The 22631-nt window shown below is 45.9% G+C and overlaps 1 protein-coding gene across 2 annotated transcripts in view; it reads left to right on the forward strand.

The window, feature by feature from the left end:
• The window catches only part of Rint1 (RAD50 interactor 1), a 33747-nt gene that overhangs the window by 7922 nt on the left and 3194 nt on the right, over positions 1-22631 (forward strand). The window contains exons 5-14 of one of the 2 annotated variants that reach the window (XR_016292723.1): positions 358-493; positions 2586-2699; positions 5175-5397; positions 6515-6652; positions 7535-7734; positions 9115-9196; positions 11094-11319; positions 14162-14342; positions 16508-16626; positions 18436-22372. Coding sequence is in view for 1 of the 2 variants with exons in the window: in XM_089587940.1 (XP_089444066.1) it covers positions 358-493; positions 2586-2699; positions 5175-5397; positions 6515-6652; positions 7535-7734; positions 9115-9196; positions 11094-11319; positions 14162-14342; positions 16508-16626; positions 18436-18628 (1612 nt within the window). In the remaining variant the exon portion in view is untranslated. The remainder of the gene's footprint in view (positions 1-357; positions 494-2585; positions 2700-5174; positions 5398-6514; positions 6653-7534; positions 7735-9114; positions 9197-11093; positions 11320-14161; positions 14343-16507; positions 16627-18435; positions 22373-22631) is intronic. The other variant, XM_089587940.1, reaches the window with a different exon arrangement.

Raw genomic sequence — 22631 nt, forward strand, 5'->3', positions numbered from 1 at the left:
GCAGCTATAAAATGGCAGTTGTACACTCTACAGATTGGAGTCAAACAAATAAAATCACTCCGGAGTATAGTAGTAGGAGTAGTAGTACAAGACCTTTATTCGGCCATAATTTATGATCACTTTGATCTGCTGAATAAATGCAGGGGAGAACTAAATTTAAAGCGAAGACGTATGCTGTTCCAATCTTTAAATGATGTGAATAAAATCATGAAAGTGCTGTAATTGCTGCTTACTTTTATGCTCGTGCCCATTCAATGAAATCTTCAGACTGCGTGTGGGCGGTGGGGAGGTTGGGTTCTCACTCACAAGTAATGGCATTGGCCTTGACCCCTAGTGTGTGACCCCTGGACACAACAGGGAAGGGCTGGAAGGTTCCCAGCTGGATGTTGGGTCTACCACTTCGGTGCTGCCTCTGGAGCTGATGCTGCGGCCACTGAAAAAGCGGTTCCTTTTCCATTTTACCGGAAAGCGTCAGACCAACAGGCTCGACAAGGTTGGATGTCTCCCCTTCACACTTGGGATCGGCCCCGCCGCGGTGGCTCAGTGGTTATGGCGCTTGGCTGCTGACCCGAAAGACGCGGGTTCGATCCCGGCCGCGGTGGTCGATATTCTAGAGGCCCATGTGCTGTGCGATGTCAGTGCACGTTAAAGAACCCCAGATGGTCGAAATTTCCGAAGCCCTTCACTACGACGTCCCTCATAGCCTGAGTTGCTTCGGGACATTAAACCCCAATAAACAATAAACCAAACACTTGGGATCGGTCAGGAAGGGGCACGGAGGTTGGAGTGACTGTTACTGCAAAGAAGTGGGCTGTTCCCTTTATTGTCTTTATTGTACTAGAATGTCTATCTGGGCCAGTTGGTTTGGATTCATTTGAAAGGAACCAGCATCACAGACAGCACAAAAAGATGGATGGAGAGATTTGTAGCAAAGAGGTCCCTGAAGAGAAAAGTATACAACAGCTGTATCCTACCGGTACTCACCTATGGGGCACAAACATGGAGGCTAACAAAGAGGGTTCAGCGTAAGTTAAGAACAACGCAGCAAGCTATGGAAAGGAAAATGATAGGTGTAACGTTAAGAGATCGGAAGAGGGCGGAGTGGGTGAGGGAACAAACGCGGGTTAATGACATCTTAGTTGAAATCAAGAGGAAGAAATGGGCTTGGGCAGGGCATGCAATGCGAAGGCAAGATAACCGCTGGTCCTTAAGGGTAACGGAGTAGATTCCAAGAGAAAGCAAACGTAGCAGGGGACGGCAGAAAGTTAGGTGGGTGGATTAGATTAAGAAGTTTGCGGGGATACAGTGGCGGCACCTGGCGAAGGACAGGGTTAATTGGAGAGACATGGGAGAGGCATTTGCCCTGCAGTGGGTGTAGTCAGGCTGATTATGATGATGATGATGATGATTGTCTTCATTGTAAGGAGCAAGTGTTTATGTGGAGATATTCAGGACTCAACAAATTTGTTTAAAGGGACACTGAGGACAGCTTCATCCATTTTTCGCTCTTAGTAAAAGTCAGTTCTGTGGCTCATGCTGTCTGTGTTAACACATTTCTGGTAGAAAAAGGCACATTTATAGCCAAGAAAATGGGATTTAAAAATTTGAGGGGGCAGTTAAGCTCTGCCTTAAAGGTATGACGCTTTAGGGATCCATAACATATAAATGCCAGCGCAAAGCAGCAGGGCACACGACGAAGAACGAGGACACACAAGTGCTGACTGATGTTATGGATCACCAACTAGCCCACACCCTTACCCTGCTTTAGGGATAATGCCCATATATTCAGGATTGGTCATTCTGCCTGCTCGAAGATTTGTTCTACGATTATTTTCTCACACGTAAAATTATTGATGGCACCACAAGCAATATACAGTTGCTTTGAGTTTACTACTGTTCCCAAGTGTCATGAGACCTCTACTGAAGGGGCAGTTGAATACATACTTGCATGACGTGAGTACACTGGTTTTTCTTTCCATGTCCAAGGTCTGTGCACAGATGATGATTGTTTATGGTTGGGAGAGACTTGTAGTGAAGGGGGCGTTTTAATGCAGTCCTTTTATTGCTTATGTCGCAACTGCATTTTTGTGGTTGTGCCTTCTCGTTCTCAGTGCACAAATCCAGCGTTATCCGCCTGTCACATTTTGCTGGACACAACGTTGTTTGCGCCGCCGCGGTGGCTCAGTGGTTATGGTGCTCGGCTGCTGACCCGAAAGACGCGGGTTCGATCTTAGCCGCGGCGGTTGAATTTCTTTGGAGGAGAAATTCTAGAGGCCCGTCTACTGTGCCATGTCAGTGCACGTTAAAGAACCCCAGGTGGTCGAAATTTCCGGGGCCCTCCACTACGGCGTCTCTCATAGCCTTAGTCGCTTCGGGACGTTAAACCCCATAAACCAAACCAAACAACGTTGTTTGCTCATTGGTTGGCTTGTCACTGTCTAGTGCAGGCCTCTAGACACACATACTTCTGGCCACTATCTGCCTGTGGTTTTCACCCGGGCCTTGCGTGTAATCAGTGATCATGAGCAGTTCTTCTCAGGAAACAAATTTGATCCACTCCTTGCCCTTTCCTGTTGCCTTTGCAGCCGGAGTGGTACCTAAGCCAAATACTGACGTGGGCTGCCGACCACGGAGAGTTCTGCGACCGGTTTGTCCAGGCCATTCTCATCAAGGCAGGCATTGAAGGCATGCAAGCAAGGGTGAGTTCTCTCTTTTCTTTTCTGTTTCCCTTTAGTAGTGCGAGTAAGTCGTTGAGGCAGGAAGTCGAGTTGGGTTAGTCACTAGAGGATGCAAATGTTTTGTGGTGTTACGTTTCGCCTTCGTCGCGAGAAGAAAATCGGCATGGTAGCAGTGGAATGCCGATGAGTCACGAAAGGCACGCGGGGTCAATGCCTGAATTAGCCACGGAAGCGGCGTCAGTCATCCACCCCGCATCTGGCCAGCCAGCTCTGCAGTACAGAAAGAAGTTAGCTGCCACGTTCGGCAGTACTAGACATTCCAAGGGGCCCGGGTGCCAGCCGGGTCCAGTCATCAAGTTGACAGCAGCAACCGTCTTCCAGGAAGAAGTGGTCAGCGACCCGCGCACGTGCGACCACATGAAAAGCGCGTGAACGCTCTTCGAGAACCTTCCAGAATCTGCGCGACGCAGATGGCATCCTTCTCTCTCTCCCAACACGTGACGGGGACGTGTTCCCTATTGAGAGAGTGTGTGGCGAGTGCCACAGTGAACTTTCAGGACACTCTTTCCTCGACAAGCCCGGCCCCCATCTAGGGAGCCCAGGGAAAGGAAAGGATATAAAACTCGGCGCCTTGGACGGCCGAGTAGCTCCTGACCATCCGAGCTCATCGTCATGTAGCTTTGCTCCTTGTTTTCGAGACTTTCTGAGACGTTCTCTCAGTTGCTGTTTGTATATATGTAAATTCACTTGTATAAAGTTCTTCTTCTTGTCTTTCCCTTAAGCCTCGTCTCCGACCTTCCTCATCCCCTCTCCGGCACGACCATGCTACCTGATCTTTAATAGTGGGCACATTCGGAAATAACGTAAGACAGAGTGTGGAACAGAGGCCTCTCCTGTCTGTATGTGTACCTCACTATATCCGTGGGCTATTTTTAAAGCCCTAACAACTTGTGTGGTAGCCTGTGTAAGTAATCCACAAAGTTATGCAATGCAAGGCTAGCAAGAATGGGTGTGCAGATTTCATCTTACCTGAATAAGGGTGACTGTACCCAAACTCTTCAAGAAAAAAGGGTCCCACTGTTTCAAGACTTGTTTTGTCTTGTCTTCAGGAGTGACTTGATTCGTCGGCAGCAACCACATTATTCCTGGCGGTGTATTTTGTTGGTCAGCCATGGGGGATGGTGGATTCCAAGAGAAAGCAAGCATAGCAGGGGATGGCAGAAAGTTAGGTGGGCGGATGAGATTAAGAAGTTTGCGGGGATACAGTGGCGGCAACTAGCAAAGGACAGGGTTAATTGGAGAGACATGGGAGAGGCCTTTGCCCTGCAGTGGGTGTAGTCAGGCTGATGATGATGATGATTAAGGGGGGTCAACTGTGTATATGTATGCAGTTGGCAGTGCTTCCGGTCATCTGTTGATGATGTCACATGTGGTCTGAAAGGTGCAAGATTGAAAGAACCTTGTAGACCCGCTGCGGTGGCTCAGTGGTTACGGCGCTCGGCTGCTGACCCGAAAGACATGGGTTCGATCCCGGCCCCCGCGGCTGAATGTCAGTGCACATTAAAGATCCCCAGGTGGTCGAAATTTCCGGAGCCCTTCACTACGGCGTCCCTCATAGCCTGAGTTGCTTTGGGACGTTAAACCCCAATAAACCCCGTTTGCTTTATCATTCACTCTTTCAGTCACACTTGAACTATTGGCAACTAGTATGGGGAAACACAACATGCACTAATATAGAACACATCCACCTGTTACAGAAAAAGTATCTCCGACACAATATAATGCTTCTTATACTGCTTCCACCTCAACTTTCTTTAGCAACTCTGGTGTAATTCCAGCTCACAATCTATATAGATATCGCTTAAGCCATGCATATAAACAAGAAATCCACAGGAATATCAACAATATACGTAACCTATCCCAATTACAGGACAGAACTCCAAGTTACCTTACAAGACACTTCGAGGATTGGTTAGTACCGATATGACGTTCAAGTTACGGGAAACAGTGCCTTAAGTACACAATACCAACGCTTTTGAATTATTATAATCCTGTCTGTTTTGACCTTTTCACGGCAACCTACAAGGACCTCCGGCAGATGTATTTGGTTTCTATGTGATGCTATCTAGTCTTGCTGTTGTTTTCGCCTGGATTTGTAGAAGTGAGTTCTGCTGTTGTTTTCTGTTCTTTTTGTTGTTTTCTGTTGTTTTCGTTTACGAGTACTAAGTCTGTATCATATTAAATATGCATGTATATGTTTGAATATCAAGAATATGTTACGTGATGCCGCCACTCTGCCAAAATAAGGGATTGTGGACCCGTCAAGCTGTCCAAGGGCAGCTTTTCTTCTACAATCCCCCCATCTGTATTTGGTGGCAAATAAAAGATTTCATTTCATTTCATAAAAAAAAAAGAACCTTGTCACCTTCTAGCCAAAAGAACTAACGTGTGGTGTCTCGTGTTGAAACTTGTGCCTTCTTTTGATGCTTTGTGTAGTTGGAGCTGATGCGAGGACTGGTCCAGATAGGCATCCACAAGCTGCAGATGGACTTGCCGTCCCTGCTCGCTGACGACCACCTGCTGACGCACGCCATCGAGGAGGTGCTGCTCTTCGACCGCGAACTGCGCAACCAGGGATACCCGCCTTTCTACCCGTGCATCCTCAACGTGCTCACTGCGGACCACTGTTTCATCCGGTGGATCGCCCTGGAGAAGAAGTGTGAGTGGCATAATAGGTGCTGGACAAGCGTTCTGTTCCCCTGCTCATTGCTCTGTCTACTTTCTGGGCCCTGGAACATTTGTTTTGATTTTTTTTTCATGTTTGCTTCTATCTGTCAGTGTCCTTTGTGAGCTCTGTCGCAATAGCATTGCTGTCTTTTTATATGACTGAAAGTAAAATTTGTCATCATCATCATCATCAGCCTGACTACACCCACTGCAGGGCAAACGCCTCTCCCATGTCTCTCCAATTAACCCTGTCCTTTGTCAGTTGCCGCCACTGTATCCCCGCAAACTTCTTAACCTGATCCGCCCACCTAACTTTCTGCCGCCCCGTGCTATGTTTGCTTTCTCTTGGAATCCACTCCGTTACCCTTAAGGACCAGCGGTTATCTTGCCTTCACATTACATGCCCTGCCCAAGCCCATTTCTTCCTCTTTATTTCAACTAAGATGTCATTAACCCGCACTTGTTCTGTCACCCACTCCGCCCGCTTCCGATCTCTTAACATTACACCTATCATTTTTCTTTCCAATGCTGGCTTCGTTGTCCTTAACTAAAGCTGAACCCTCTTTGTTAGCCTCCACGTGTCTGCCCCATAGGTGAGTACCGGTAGGATACAGCTGTTGTATACTTTTCTCTTCAGGGATATTGGTAAGCTACCATTAGTAAGTAAAATTGACTCTTGATAAATCGAACTCGAGGAGACTGATTAACACAGTTTGGATTAACAGGAGCCTTTTTAATACTGGCACACTAGATGCAGGCAGATTACTTATGGAGCACTAGTAGAACGTTAACAACTCATCGTTGAAGGAAACCGGACGATGACACGCTATGACAAATGCACATATTGTAATGGAGTTTTTTCGCTGTACTTTTCAAGATGTCAGCAATGCCAGGTGGAGGAAGCGAGAGCCCCACTGGTAGAGAGAGCAACAGGTGTCGCAGAAGTTGTTCCAAAGTGGGGATAAGGGTTGCATTTTAAGCTTTCGCATCTGGGAAACATCGCTGTTCGTAAATTGTGGTCATGTTGTGTAGATCTGGAAAGCAAGCCTTCACGGCTTTGATTCCCATCTTGTCCCCGCTTGAATTGAAATGCGTAATTTGCTGTGCAGATGCTGATGAGAAGCGAGATGTCTTGCTGTCATCGCCAACGGCCTGGAAGCCCCAGTACCCGCTGGATGGCGACGCTGACGAGTTGAAAGTGCCAGAGTGTGCCGAGGCGTTTATGATGATCTTGTCCGCAATGACAGGTCAGTGGGTAATGAATCCGCTGTTCCTGACTTGCTCTTTATTCGTGCATTCCTGGTGTTGGCTCACTTTTGTGCTGATGCCACTGGACGGACACACCTCAAGAAATTTTGGCAGCTTGCGAGCACAGTTTTAAAGGGGCCCAGAAACACAATCTTAGTTGACTGTTCTGCCTGTTGATCGCATACAGTGAGTTACAACGGTGCTATTAGCGTCGGTAACACCGCGTATATTCCGTTTTTTAATATTTTAATGTCCTCCCCAAAACAAATTCATGGCTCTGATGGTGTCGCCACACAGTGGCGGGTTTCAGCAGCAGATATCACATCACCTGGCGCGAGCTTGATGATGGGACAAACAGTAAATATACTGCAAATTGTGTGAATAAATAGAGACACATTTTGCCACCTGTCTGCATATTATATTAGACCAACAAAAACCACTTGTTTGTCTTAGATAAAAGCCCTGCAAAGCAAGTAAAATAAAAATACACCACCAGGGGCGCTCTGGCATGGAAACGACGCTGCCAGTCTCAGCAAGAACGAGTTACAGAGAGCAGGCAACCATGGAGCACAAACTTCCGTGACGTGCTCTGGCAGGCTGTTTTGATTGGTTGCGCCAGGTGCCGTCATTGGGAGAGCGAAATAGGAGTGGGAAGCCCCGCCAAAATCGAGTTGAGGGCAGCGTTTTGTTTGCTTGTATTTTCAAATTTCTCCACTGAATAACTCCCGTTCCTGTGCATCGATTCCTGTAATTCTTTTTAAGTCAGCATCTGTGTGACATAAAGAACCCACCTGAAGTATAGCCGGTATCCCACCAAGCAGTGTGTCGCAGCCCCTTTAAGTCTGGAAAGGTAAACTCTGTGAACCTTGTTGCTTCCCCAGAGCGCTACCGCCACCTGGAGCAGCCGTGCCACCGGCTGAAGTTTGTGAGCCTGCAGCAGATCCTGCTGGAAGACTGGCGGCTGTGTCTCCAGCAGATCCTGACGGCCCGCCTCGAAGAGCTCAACTTGGTTGCCATCTGCCCCATTGTGAATGCTGCCCACTACGTGGTCCAGGTGCTGGCCCAGTGGAGCATGCAGCCGGTCAGTTCCATAACTGCAACTACAGAACTAATCCCGTAATCCACAACAATGCGTAGATGTCTGCCAGGCAAAGGAGTGTAAGGGATGGGAGAGTAGAAGGGTAGTATAGCTGTTGCGCTTTACTGCACGTGAGACATTGTTTCCTTTTACTGACCTTGATTTCATTGTACATGTAGCAAGGCATAAACTTTTGTCAGGGCAAAGGAGTGTAAGGGATGGAAGAGGAGAAGGGTAGTATAGCTGTTGCACTTCACTGCACGTGAACCATTGTTTCCTTTTACTGACCTTGATTTCATTGTACATGTAGCAAGGCATAAACTTTGGTCAGTTTCTCTTTTTTATTTATTTATTTATTTATTTATTTATTTGGTACATACTGTCAATCCCATATGGGATTATAACAGGAAGGGCATAAGTTGAACAGTCTAAAGCACAATAAGGCAAGCAAGCATAATGCAAAGGTGAACACTCAGCGTTGTGGGGCTAAGACGTTTAACAAGAACTCAAGAATATAAGTAAAAGGGGTATAAACTTTCGAATGGACGGAACAGAGAACAGTAATCATGGAACAGAGAACAGACACTGGAAGCCAGTGAATCAATATTTTTAAAATACTAATAGGCAAAAATGGAAGGTAATGCAACGGAAGAACATATAGAAAAGCGCACACAATGAACACGATTTGTGCCTGACTGGAAGGCGGGTACATATGCAAAAGTATGTCAAGCATTTATTCCGTACCTAGTTGGTGTTCGACGAAGGCTACAAAGGTATTTAATGATGAGCAGCTTGTGATGGTTGGGTCAAGGGTATTCCATTCGCGTGGAATACCCTTGTGTGCGGCAGTAGCAACGTGTAGCATGTTCCCCTGTTCATCAAGCGTGCATGACAGAGCTGCATGCCTAGTGATTTCCTGGCAGCTCCTGAACGGCAGTAGCATCTCGCTCACTGTTACCGGTGAGTGACAACCAAACCTACTGAAACATGTTGTGGAATGAGCAGCCTGGTAAGGTAGCTTTGGGCAGAAAGACACGCTGACAACCAAGGGAGCTGTTCTAGGCTGCTTCTTGACCACCTCAGTCACCTATGCTGAAGAAGCCATATTTGGCCTGTGACCTGCGCCACTGTGAAGAACATGCTAAGGAAAGACACGTCTGTGAAGCGAGAGTGCTCGAAGGTTAAAACAAAAGATGACGCTATGCTTAGCTTCTCACCATAGTGGCTCTTGAATGTCCTTGCAGTTTTGTAGTTTTTAAAAGGATCCTCCACTTAATTCTTTTTAAACTAACCGAGTTCATGTAAACATGGAGTCGTACTGTCAAGAAATCACTGTTTGCAGCGTTTTCACTTTTGCGGTGCATGCTTGCTCTCCTCTTGCAGTTCTTCATTGAGCTTCTGGAAGCCTGCAACGAGATGCAGAGGAAAGAAAAACAGAGGAGGCAGAGCATAAAGCAAGCCAATTGTGAGTGGATGCTCTCCCCTCTGTGCTGAATGTTGTTGCATCATGTTGCATCATTACAAAGTGTTGCAGTTGCCAGTGTACCAAAGTTTCTATGAGCGTGGCCTTGTCACCTTTGCCAGCAAACTGCATTGCATTGCAACTCCGCTTCTGTTCTTCATAATGATGGCACGTAGCATTTTCATGGGGTATTGCCACTTGGGAACTGTGTAACTTTACCTTTTCCAAAGGAGCCTATTGTATGTTGTGAAATTTTTTAAAATAAACAGATGCAAGGAAGAAATGGATCAATCAGGAGGCAGGCTAGTACTCCATTTTTTTATCTCATATTTAATGTTGAGGGGAAAATGCAAGGACAGATGTAAGATGTTGTGTGATACATCAGTGCATGTCAAAGAACTCTAAATGGCCGAACCTAAGCCTGAGCCTTCCATTACTGCATCTCTCTCCTCCATCCCTTATTTCATGGCACAGCTCAGGTATCCACCAAGAATGAGGCAGTTCGTGTACCTTTCCTTTCCTGATAACCAGTTTTCTTTTTTGCCCTTCTTACACATGCCCTTGCATTCCCCAAGTTTTTGCAGTACGATAGTCTGGCTGGCTGACTTTTATGCTCTTCATCATTGTAAGCAGGAATTGTCAACAGAAATGTCACGCTTTTCATTTGGTTGAAATGGTTGTGACGTCACAGTGCGCGAATTTCAAACGGGGCCAATTGTACTTTGGCTAGTAACCATGCCACCAATTGAAGGGCTGGTATAGTGATGCTCCAAGTAAGTGGGAATGAGGTTAGTTAATTGCTTAATTGACCAAGTAGCCTAATTAACCTTTCTAGTCAGACCAGATAAATAAGTAAAACCGAGCACGAAATTGGTCGAGTTGGGGAATCGAACCCGGGCCTCGGGAGTGCGAGACGAGCACGCTACCACTCGCCATGCCAGCTGGATGGTTTGGAGTGAACAAAGGCACGTCTAGTAAATAGGGTGTCTTCGTTCACTCCCATCTTCCTCCCTTCCCGTTACAGCGAGGTTCAGGTGTCTGCCGTTGCAAGACGCTGTCGCGTTCCATTCTTAGATGCGAAGCTCAACATCTTAAGCACTCATCAGTGACACAAGCAGCACCACCGCGCTTAAGGCTTCCGACTCACCGCACTTTAGGTCGACAAATCGCCCCCCTGAATTTTTTCTTCAGCTTAATCTGATGTGCATATGTGCTGGAACACAGGATGCAGGAGTGAAAAAACATTTTGTTGTTGCCGGTTCTGCACCCGGTTCATGAATTCTCAAGCAAAACTTTTTCGTTGCGGCATTTGACATTGAAACCTAGTTATCTGGTCAAACATAATTGCGCTTTTGAAAAGACGGGACAAAACAGGGACGACACAAACTCTCGTGCGCAAACTGTCAAGTGAAGTTTTATTGCGATCAACACACATCGCAATAAAACTGCATGGAATCGGGAAAAGGGACCTGTGTAAGTGACCCCTCGGTTTTGCTTTCCAAACAGGAAAGGCAGCTCTTGGATCAGTGTGAACGATTGGTAATCCAATCAGCTGGGACAAAATCTCTTTTTTTGATGCTCGTTGGCATGATTGAAAAACTGCTGCTTAACTCCGTTTTTTGGTGATTTATGTTATGACGTGAAGCTTATATATGTGTGTTCATCGCAATAAAACTTCAGTTGACAGTTTGCACACGAGAGTTTGTGTCGTCCCTGTTTTGTCCCGTCTTTTCAAAAGCGCAATTATGTTTGACCATGTTAACTACCAACTAGCCCAATTTGAAACCCTCTAGTTATCTGCTACTGTAAGTTGAATCTGTAGCGCATCGTGTGCACAGAGACATCCATGTGAGAGGCTGACTTCATTTGGTTTTTCTTTTCCTGTCGTGGCCACACCCAGCGGAGGCAGTTGACCCCGAGGAAGCATTATTTCTAGCAGCCTCGGAGACGCCCTCGGACGAGAGCGGCCAGCTCCCACCATTGGCAGAGTACGGCACGCTGCAGGAATCGGTGTTCGAGGAGGTGTCCCAGCTACTGGAGCGGCTGTACACGGACACCGTGCTTGCCATTGTCGATGAACTGGTGCTGGACTTCAAAGCGAAGAGCAAGGCCTACCGACGCGAGAAGTGAGACCTCATTCAGTGATGCTTTGCTTGCTGTGGACGAACTTCCGATGAATGATCAGACTGTTTTTTATCCCGTGGAGAACGTTCGGAATGGAAGCAAGTTTCAGAACAGCAGTAGAAGGCGTTGCATGCAGTTATTTGAGCGTGCATTAACCCAGGAGCCACCGTGGTGGCTCAGTGGTTATAGTGCTTGGCTGCTGACCCAAAAGACGCGGGTTCGATCCTGGCCACGGCGGCTGAATTTCGATGGAGGAGAAATTCTAGAGGCCCGTGTACTGTACGGTGTCAGTGCACGTTAAAGAACCCCAGGTGGTCGAAATTTCCGGAGCCCTCCACTACGGCGTCTCTCATAGCCTTAGTCGCTTTGGGACGTTAAATCCCATAAACCAAACCAAACCAAGAATTAACCCAGGAGTCTCTCAACCTTCTTAGCCTCTCGTAGCCCCAACACATTTCAGAAGGCGCTGGGGAACTGCGATTGTTGTGGCTGCATCCCTGCTCGCCTAACATGCATGGAAGAAAAAAAAAAAACGCAGAGATGCACAGCCTCTCGAGAAAGCCCAAATTCAATAAATAGTGATTGCCTGTGTAATAATTATTCCAAAAGTAAAGCAAGAAAAAAGGAAGGTGGTAGTTGAGACATGCATGTATTCAGGTGCTTGGTGAATCAAAAAATCACCCCAAGAAACACAAGGGTTCTGCAGAGCCCAGCTTACAAACCCCCGCGTACCGTTTTTACCCAATTCCAACGCGCCCCCGTTTCCAGTGCGCACCCAATTTACGGCACTAAAAAAAAAAATTCGAGCCCCGATTCTAATGCGCTCGCTTCTGACATGCATGCGATTTTAAGGCTTATTTTCACCAAAAAAGGTGCGTGTTGGAATTGGGTAAATACGTAACCAAAAGGTGACAATTACCTGCCCACATCGGTTTTTGCACATCCTGCCCACGCCTTCTCTTTACAGTTTTTTTCAAAGATACAAGACATTTTTGCATTGTGGAGCCTGGGCTCATGCTTTTTGGACCCTAGAATAATTTGTATTCAGTGAGGCTACAAGGTCCAGCATCACCACTGAGTGTTGTTCTGAGCAATGACAGAGCACTGAACTTGCAGGCAGCGTATGCAAATGACACTGTAGACAAGAGCAAAAAGGTATGCAACTCAGTTGGTCACACACTAATTATTTGTGGATCTCCCCTCTTTTATGTGTTGCATTGTAATTGTTTTGTGCTACCTTTTCCACTCCTCATTGTAATGTCTCAGTGGCCCTCAGAAAAAAGAGATATCAAACTAGGTGGGCTACTTTCAAGGGAAAAGAAAACTGACTTATAGTAATCATGTTGTCCAAAGTTCAGCACTGTGTTGTTTTACCGTTGTGTCAGCCCTTTCATTGACTGTACTAGCAGTCACTGTATCTTATACTGCTGTCACACGGGCACTTTCGATCGCGATCGAGTCGATCGAAATCGAACTCGATGCAGATCCGGCGTTGCTACACGGCGAATTCAATCGCGATCGACCTCGATCCTGCTCGAGCGCATGGAGCACGATCGAGGGGATGCGTTGACAAGATGGCCGCGCCCTGCTCGCCCGCTTCGGAATAAATACATGTCACCGCTGGATTCTTCGACGCGATAGCTCGCTCAAATGGTAGCGGTTCGCTTTTATTTCGCACACTCTCGCCCACGCGTAGAGATTTAAGCGACAACTAGCCCCTGTTTTTCAGATAATTTGGCGATTTTCAAGCTCTTAGGTCTAACTAAATGCAGTGTGTTTACCTCGCAAGAGCGACACCTGGCGAAGCAGTTGTCTTGCTTTTAGTCAGTTGTTACATTTTCTACTATTTGCAGTTTTTCTTCTTGGAACGAAAAAAAGGCTTGCAATGCACTGACCCTAGCTACCAGTAATTACGGAAGAAAACTTCTTCATCACAGCGTTGATGTGCTTTGGCGCCTTGTCACTAGATGGCGCTACCATTCACGTGTGCACCGAGCGTTGTTTTGCTGCTGTTCGCTATCGAGTCCACTGCTGGTTGCAGCAGAAAGTAATTAAGGTGCTTTTCTGCTCACAGTTTGGTATTTTCACAAGAATGTTTTATTAACTATTGTTATTATAAATTTATTAAAAAATCAATGGTGATGATGATAGTACAAGCAGCGCCATCTCGTATGTAGCATATCAACTAGTTGATCGCGATCGAGTGGATACGTTTAGCAGCTGTCCATCTCGATCGCGCTTGAAACTTCAACCGCGCTCGAGACTGATCGCGATCGAAAGTGCCCGTGTGACAGCAGTATTACTTCCTCAAGCTTCAGTCCACAACACCATCACATCGCAGTCTCTCTGCCACATGCACAACAGCACAGTGGTGGTTTGCTGGTCATCAGAGCCAGGGAAGAGCAATTAAGCAGACAAGTGAAGGGAAGAGAAGTACTACTCATTGTGACATGCATGACTGAAGCCAACAGTGACCGAAACCAAGGAACATAAGGAATTTTTTTTTTATTTTTTGGTGCTCATTAGTTGTTGATTAATAGTGTAATTGTTTTAAGAGCATCCTCAAATAGGTAAGGATGCTTGAGGATCCTCCATCAAGCATCCTCACAGAGGTGGCTGTGCTTTGAGAAGCTTATCATCAAATATAAGAACATTCTGAGAAGTCATCCTGAAAAGAACCATTGATATCTAAACAGCGCCAGATTCCAAAGCTTGTGCCAAACTTGCCTGAGGCGCTTTTTCAAAGATCGTTGATAAGAAAGTAGAAAAAGAAGCAGCCATATGCGGCCGGTGGGATCCGAGCCCACGACCTCTGAGAGAGCAGGTGTGGCCCTCCCTGTGCAGGTGGTTCTGCATGCCGTCGCTGAACGACAGGGAAGACGCGGGGCTGACGCCCACTGCCTTCCCCATGCTCAGCTGGCTGCAGTCCAACCTTCAGCACCTGCAGGAGGCCCTGGCAGCACCACTGTTCAGCACCCTCTGGCAGGAGGCCGCTCGGGGCATCAGCGTGTTCCTCTACGAGGAGGTGGGTTGCGAAATGCAGCAAAACAAATGGCCGAGTTCACTGCACCAAACTATGCAGGAAATAGCGGAGGGTTTTTACTTTGTTAGAAGAGGTGATTGATGTGTTAGTCATACCCCACTTGGTTTAGGTACCATATTTTCCGGTGTATAAGACGCGGGTTTTTTTTTTTTTTTTTAAATCTTTCTGATGTGTCCTATACAAGGGTGCGTCTTATAGGTGAATTTTTCACTTTTTCTTTTTGTGAGTTCAGAAATCACTCAAGTTCACGTTAAGGAATTTTCACCGAAAAAATATCACTACCAATAGCGCGGTTGTAACACAGTTAATACTTCAATATCGGGACCGCCGTGCGCAAGTTTTTAGGTGAAATTTTTTCATGAAACGACGGTGATGATGACTTCCGGGATCACAAACACATGGCCGTTTCAGAGGCCCCAAGCAGAAGTAATGTGAAATGCCAAAAGATGGCCACAATCGTGCTTCTCACCATTGACCAGACAAGCCAAGACAGGCCGGTGTTCTTTTTTAGTCACCCTTTTTGAACTTCGTTTGCTCCGTGTACGTAGTGCGAAGGGAATGTTTCAGCTGCGTTCCCTCCAGAAATGGCCGAACTTTTTGATAGCGCATCTGAAGATGAAGACTTCGAAGGTTTTAAGTAAAAATAAAATCTTATGGACATAAGGCGAGTACTTTCGTTTTTCTTTCTTTTTCGCTAAAACGTGGGCGAGTATGAAGCAAGCGTTGCCTTTTTCAACCACTTAGCATTGCTTAAGAACTTCTCACAGGTACGGTGCATTTCACGATGGTCGCGCAAGCATGTTTAATTAAGCCTCACTCGCCTAACTGGGTAAATTGGGGTGCGTCTTATACACGGGTGCATCTTATATACCGGAAAATACAGTATTCGATATTGAAATCACATTTATTAAGTACCGAAGGATGTGTGTTCAGGCTAGCTGGTGATCGATAGCAAGAGGTAACATCACACTAGGAACAAGGACTTGGGCAGCGTTTGTCTGTTCTCCTAAGTCCTTTGTCTCTGTTGCTTTTTTACCTGTTGCTTAGCATGGCAGCTGGCAAGGAGACATTTTCTGTGAGCGTCATTAAATGGAAGGTGTTGGAGTTCAGTCTCTTGAGTATCATCTCATCACTAGGGCCCGGTAATTTAGGCATTTGCCTAAACATGCCTATAAATGCCTAAACGGGGGTTTTTGCACTTGCCTGCCTTTTTGTCATTTTTCAGAAAATACTACCTATTTAACTGCACTTTTTGCCTATAAATGCCTAAATCCGGCACTTCGGTCCTCGGTGCCGTTTTTTGATTTTGAGACATCTGTCTATGTATGGTGAAAGGCGCGGGTCTCGCCGAACGTTTTTCTCGAATTGTAACTTGAACGTAGTGTAATGAAGTGTGTATCTCGAAGTGTAGCAAGAGGCGAGTTTGGAAAGAGACCTGACATACATTAGTGCAAACTTCTCAGAAATGACGGAAAGGATGACAAAGTTGGAAAAGGCTGTAATCTCAATAGATGAATCGTTGAAGGCAGTGGCAGAAGTACCAGCAGCACTTCGGGGACTGGAAAGAAAGGGCGCTACTGCTTCTACGAAGATGCAACAGTTGGTAGAAAAAAACAGATGCCTAGAAACAATTTCCCAAATCAGAGACTTTCGGCGCGGAGACGATGCGGCCACACCACCTGAAGGCCTAACTAAGCCTTTATCAGCTCTCATGTTTTAGGTTCGTGCCACTAAGTTCATGTGATGTCAAAAGAAGCCTTTTAAAATAGAAAGCTATGCTTAGCGAGAATCGAAGGAGCTTCAAGTTCGAAAACCTGAGAATGCGCTTTATTGCTTCAGTTGAGGACTGTGTACGCTCCGTGCTTGACTTGTAAATCTTGTACTTATGCATAAAGAGTATTATTCAAAGCGCCTATTTTTGCTTTATGGCGCCTATTTCAGTATTTTTTAGAGCCTAGATGCCTGCCTATTTCGGGGTTCTTTAGTGCCTAAATTTCCGGGCCCTACTCATCACATTAGCACGTAGCCAGAAACGTACTGGCAAAAATCGGAAGTGCCATTATTCTAAATGAAGTGCTTCGCATCTTCAATCTCCTTCATGACAAGTGGAAGATGGCATGCTGTCTAAAGTTAAAACTCTCTTTCAGCTCATCCTGGAGAACTTCTTCAGTGAGGGCGGTGCCATGCAGCTGAGCTTCGACATGAATAGAAACCTCTTCCCATTGTTCAGCACCTACACCCAGAAGCCAGAGAACCACTTCAAGGAGTGAGTGCAATGCATCGCAAAAATTCAGGGTGGGGGGCACTTTGTTGACCTAAAGTGCGGTGAGGCGAAAGCCATAAGCGCGGTGTTGCTGCGTGTGTCACTGATGTGTGGTTAAGATGTTAAGCTTCGCCTCTAAGAGTGGAACGCGACAGCGTCTTGCAACGCTGCCAGGGAGTCCATTTAATGCCATCGCCCGTTCGGTTCTACGCCTCGCTTGTCGGTAAATTGGTTTTTGAGGAAAGGAAATGTATCTGTCTCTCATTTGTCGGTGGACACCTAAACCTCGACGGAAGGGAATGGAGGAGGATGAGAGTGAGTGAAGACACCGTATTCACTAGACACGCCTTTGAACCATCGAGCTGGCAGGCGGAGTGGATAGCGTGCTCGTCTCTCACGCCGAAGACCGGGGTTTGATTCCTGAGCTCGACCAATTTCTTAATCGCTTTTATTTATTTATATGGCCTGACTAGTAAAGCTAATTAGGCTAATTGGGTAATTAAGCAATTAACTAAGCTCAGTCCCACTTACTTGGAGCATCACTATACGATCCCTTTTAATTGGTTGCATGGTTAGTAGCCAAAGTACAACTGGCCCCGTTTGAAATTCGCGCACTGTGACGTCACGACCGTTTCGACCAATTGAAAAGCGTGACATTTCTGTCGACAACCCCTGCTTACAACGATGAGGCATTAAAGGCTTCCTTCCGCCTTAATAGTACCTCAGCCAGAGCGTAGCAAACCTTTGGAAGATGCGGTGGTGTCTAACCTAGCCGTGCATTTTTGTAAGTGGCCAAAAAAAAAAGGTTTCACTCATTTAGACAATGAAAAGTTGACAGGCTTCGTAGAAATTATGTCGTAGTTAAAGAGACAGGAAAGTGATTCTGATTGACTGGCACCACATTGGCGTACTCACATGTTGCAGTCACTCACATACAGTTTGCCACTTTTATTGAATAAATTCCTGCATGAAAATCTTGAATTAAGCACTTTGAATAGAAAAAAGATGCACAAATATTTTTGCAAGTGATACCAGCTTTTGTCCGAATAATGTCATTAGTAACTGAATTTTCCCTTTTCGGTACTGTATGCTTTCTCAATAAAAATGTATTTGCAAGACTATTTTAAAATGAACCTAATGGAATTCCACATCAGTTGAAATGTCAGCTAACATTTTTTAGTTGGTCAGTGACCCAAGATTCATTCCACAAGGTCTTATGCCAATGCACTAAATTGCACTTAGGTGAAAGCTCATTGCCATGTACGGAAATGTCTACGTATGTGTTCAATGTTTTGCACGTCACTTATGTGTTGCTGCCCTGTACTGGCGTCAGGCACCCTCAAGCTGTCAATGACAGCTTTTTCGCCTGATGACCCTCCAACTCTTCGTTGGAAATAAAGCACTGATTGATTGACTGCGATCATCTTTGTCCACAGTGATCGGGTGTGATGAAAACTGGCCGAGTCTTGAGCTTGTGGGGTTTGCAATAGGGGTGGCACATGCAGAATTCACCCAGCACGGCTTATAGATGGCCCCTTCCCAATCCCCCGCCGCGGTGGCTCAGTGGTTACGGCGCTCAGCTGCCGACCCGAAAGACGCGGGTTCGATCCCGGCTGCGGGGGCCGAATTTCAATGAAGGCGAAATTCTAGAGGCCCGTGTACTGTGCCGTGTCAGTGCACGTTAAAGAACCCCAGGTGGTTAAAATTTCCGGAGCCCTCCACTGTGGCGCCCTTCATAGCCTGAGTTGCTTTGGGACGTTAAACCCCAATAAACCAAACCAAACCAAACCTTCCCGCTCACTCTGGTTGCAGGGTGAAGGAGGCCTGCATTCTGCTGACCATGCCCCACCCCGTGGCGTGGATTCTGCAGGAGACCCTGCGTGCGGCCCGCGCCACTGACGTCGTTACGGGTGGCACAGCTCTCGAAGAGCAGGGCGTCTCCTTCCTGACCCCGTCTCAGGCCATGCACGTCTTGTCCAAGCGCAACGACCTCGTGCACACCTGAGGGTTGCACGACGGGGTCACCTGGAGCTGGCAGGGTAACACGCCTTGCCTGTCGGCGTCAGCCACCCTCTTTCCTCCGCACTCGTTGGGTCTTAGTTCCTTTACCTGCCCTCATGCAGTGCTTTCGGGTTGTGGTGGCGCTGCATGCCGCGTGTTGAGCACTTGCTAATCGTTGCAGTGTGGGCTTGGCTAAGAGGACCGCGGAATGGTCGAAGGTCGAGAGGCGGAGCGTGTTCATATAATGCACTGTATGGTGCATTCTGGCCTCTACCTCCGTGCGATGCTTTTGAGGCGCGATGTTTTCATATGCACATGTGTTCGGTGCAAACTAATGCTCATGGTGTGGGCTTCGCAAAAGGTCGCCTCAAACCATTTGGCAGTGATGTGAAGGTCAATAGGTGGATGGTGATGGAGAGCATGTGGTCAGGATTGGTAGAGTGCTTTTGAACGACTTGCAGCTTGGTATACCCTAACCGCTGTCTTCGTGCAGTGCTTTGGAGGTGCAGTTACATTTCATGTCACATTTCTAGCATGCTTGTTGTTTCAGCCTAACAGAAAACTTGCAGGCTAGCGAGTGACATTGATTTTGAAGGTCAGGAGGTTGATACTTTTGAAGCACTGTCGGTTGATGTGGTGCATTCTGACCTTGTTGGTCTCAAACGTGCCAATCTATGCTGTCTAGGCAGAACTAGGAAGGGAAGTTTGAAAGATCAAGGAGAAGAGGTGATGTTGATGACGATTGAGTTAAGTTGAATGAAACGCCATCTGGCGAGAGACGGGCAGTACAAAAGTTTAGTCGTTTGGAACACCAGCTTAGAATTCCAAGAAGGAAATTACTTTGTGGGCCACGTTTAGTGGTAGACAAGTACTGTAGCTGAGGATTCCATTGGGATTGAGTCGGAAGAGTTGTAGCTGATCATAAAGATTTGCTGAGCTAATCTTTTCATTTTGCTTGGTCGTTTGGCATAACGTTGTTATTGGTCATGGTAGAGTGGCAGCTACAAACAGCCTATCTAAAGACTACCTGTCTGTCTCATTTGTCCACTTGCGAATTCCCCTGGGAAATTGCATTACATGTTGATTAAGCATCAACTTCGCAACATTTCAGGAAGGGAAGAACAAGGCTTGTATGAAAGTGGTTTTTTGATTCGTAGTGAATTGGAGGAAATAGTAATTTGCATCAAATAATATCGTAGCGAATATTAGAATATTTTTGATGCATAAGAAGATGTCGATGGCACACTTTGGCATTTTTAAACTCATTTATTTTTCTTGCGTGCAAGGCAAGTCCAGTTTTAAGACACAACTTCAGAAATTTCAGTTGTGTCGCATCGATGGGACTGCCACGCAATCACTGAAACTGAAACCACTAATCGTGAGCATTCCATAAAGGCTTGTGACGAATAGCTAGAGATTTTAGAGACCAAACTGAATCTTGAATGTTTTTCTGTTCACTTGAATGTTCGAAATCATCGAATGTCCACACAAGCTTAAAAAAAATGGTGTCAAAACGTATTGAGTTCTGCCAGTGTAGTTTTTCGAAGTTTCAGCGAGGTAGTACTTATATTTGTTTGGGCCTGAAGCGTTGTCAAGGCAAACAGAGAATGACCACACATCAGAAAAAATAAAAAATAAGACTTGGACGTGCAATCTCGTTGTCGTGCGCTGCTAATCATAACTGCAAAGCGATTTTGGCTCGAAGCTCTGCAGAGTGCTTTGAGGCGCTGGCGTTGATCATATCGCGGCAGTTGCACGAGCGCTCCATCCTCAGCCATTTCAGCCACTGTACAGGTTTATCAAAGAGCCGCGTTGATAGCTGTCTCAAAGGAGAATCATAACCATGCAATGCTTACAAAAATCTAACATGTGAAGTTGATGTTTTTTGGATTCGACAGAAAACGCAGTTAACCCTTTCAGATGCCATCCGCTATTTCTGTTCAGGAAATATTTTTTTTCTCCCCAAGTAATCTGTGCGAGACTAAAGAAAACTAATTATTCATCATTTATTTTGTTTGTTTCAAGGTGTGCAACAACCACTGTTAATTTCTTGCAGGTGTGCACACAGTTATGTAAAAACCTTCTCAGTTGTTGAAGAATTGTAGCAAACTTCTGTAAATGAAAGAAGTAGGCTCTCGAGGGACCATGCAATCACTTATTCTTTTCGTGGCAAGAAATATATTATGCAAGAAAAGCTACTCAAAATGAGATCAGTAAGAAGTTTTTTTATAGCTATGTGAAAGCGTGTGTTGCCAGTCCATGGTCTTGAGAAATATTTACTGTATCCGCTGGATTATGTAAAGGAAGATTCTGTAATAAACGAGTTGTTTGTTATTTATCTGAAACAAACAAATCATGTTTAGGCATAGCACACACACAGAAAAAGTGCTAGCTTGCTATGTGCACAATTTAATGCGGCAACAGTTGAGCAGACATACGAGTAAGGTAACGAATACACCATTGATTTGTTTGTATGGTAATATGGCATGGTTCAGCATTAAAGGCTGGTACTTTTGTTTTGAAAATATCTGCCAAAGTCTACCTTTCTTTTACTAAATGGGTTCAGCTGTGTGTTGTCATCTTTGCTTTGTTTCAAGGTAAAGCGAGTTTACATTCCAGCTTTGACCTAAATTCTGAATTATGCTGTAATGTCCTTTGCAGTGAAGGTCACCACCTTTATGTAGTAGTATACCCCAAAGCAGGTTGTATGAAATGAAGTGTAAATTGACCCAGACAGCTATTGTTGCAGACAATGTGGACAGTCTTCAACCCAAATATTTGTGTGGGGTCTTGAAAAAGCCTTGTTACAAGAGGAGTGTATTAAAACCATTGGTAATGTAAAATTTGATTTCAAATTATTTAGCTGTGCGACCGCTACATGTCGTATGATATTTAGCAAAATGCATGCATGGTTGGTTTGATTTCCCATTTATAAGTGACAACTATCCACAGGCTCTCTCGAGGAGCCCTCATTGCCCCCTCGCTTTACATCTCGGCTATATGATGCCTTTACGCGTTCCATTCCGCAACTATAGTGGGATACAAATCTGAAATGAAACAGCAGATGTCTGTCAAAGGAAAGCATCTAAGCAAGGGCATCAAGTCGCTGTCATCATAATGTCATGGTGTGTCGCCTTGCACCTACTAATGTGCACCTGCTATCAGCCATGGGAGGTGTTGGGTGCTTAACTGCTTAGAGCTTCTCATACATACCTAGAGGGAAAGCTGCCGGCACTGCAGTTCACCCAGCAAAGGCATGCTGGGAAGGCGAGGTTTCGTATTTGGCTTGGCTATTGTCGGGCTGAAAGTTTCACACGGATTCAGTTGTAACGATACAACTGTTCCCAAGGCATACCTCAAAGGAATGCATTGAAATTTTCATACAAGCCAAATACCGAACATATTTATTGTAAATCCACTAAGTATAAAACGCTGTATTGATGGAATTTAATCAGCACAGGGTGAAGAGCATCACAGTTGTAGTGGCTAGATATAGGCACTGTATAGCGGCGCAGATGATTCCACGGCAGAATCGATGTTGTCGGCCGAGCACTAGCCAAGCCGAATACGAAACCTCACCTTCCCAGCATGCCCCTTGCCAATTTTCCCTCTAGGTAATGTTGAAAAACTCTATGGGTTGACTGAAATGCCATGACAGTCAGCTAATGCCACTCATTGGATGGTCTCCTTTGAGAGGTATTTTCACCTCGTTCTGGATTTGTATCAGACTTCTATAGACCACTGTTAGGTGTAGGTCAAATGTTTAGGGGAATCCCCCAAGGTGGAGTAGATTTGTAATAAGGGAGTAATTACTCATTGGCATCCACCCGAGCGCAGCCATACGGCTACAAAGGAAAGCTATACAGCTTTCTCAGAAACTTCGTAGTTAAAGAAAAATTCGTCCTGGTCCGGGGTAGCCGGGGCAGCCATACGGCTTTCCTTTGTAGCCGTATGGCTGCGTTCGGGTGGATGACAATGAGTAATTACTCCCTTATTACAAATCTACT

This window comes from Amblyomma mixtum, chromosome 4, assembly GCF_055824585.1.
Source record: "Amblyomma mixtum isolate Tamu chromosome 4, ASM5582458v1, whole genome shotgun sequence".
Classification (NCBI taxonomy): domain Eukaryota; kingdom Metazoa; phylum Arthropoda; class Arachnida; order Ixodida; family Ixodidae; genus Amblyomma; species Amblyomma mixtum.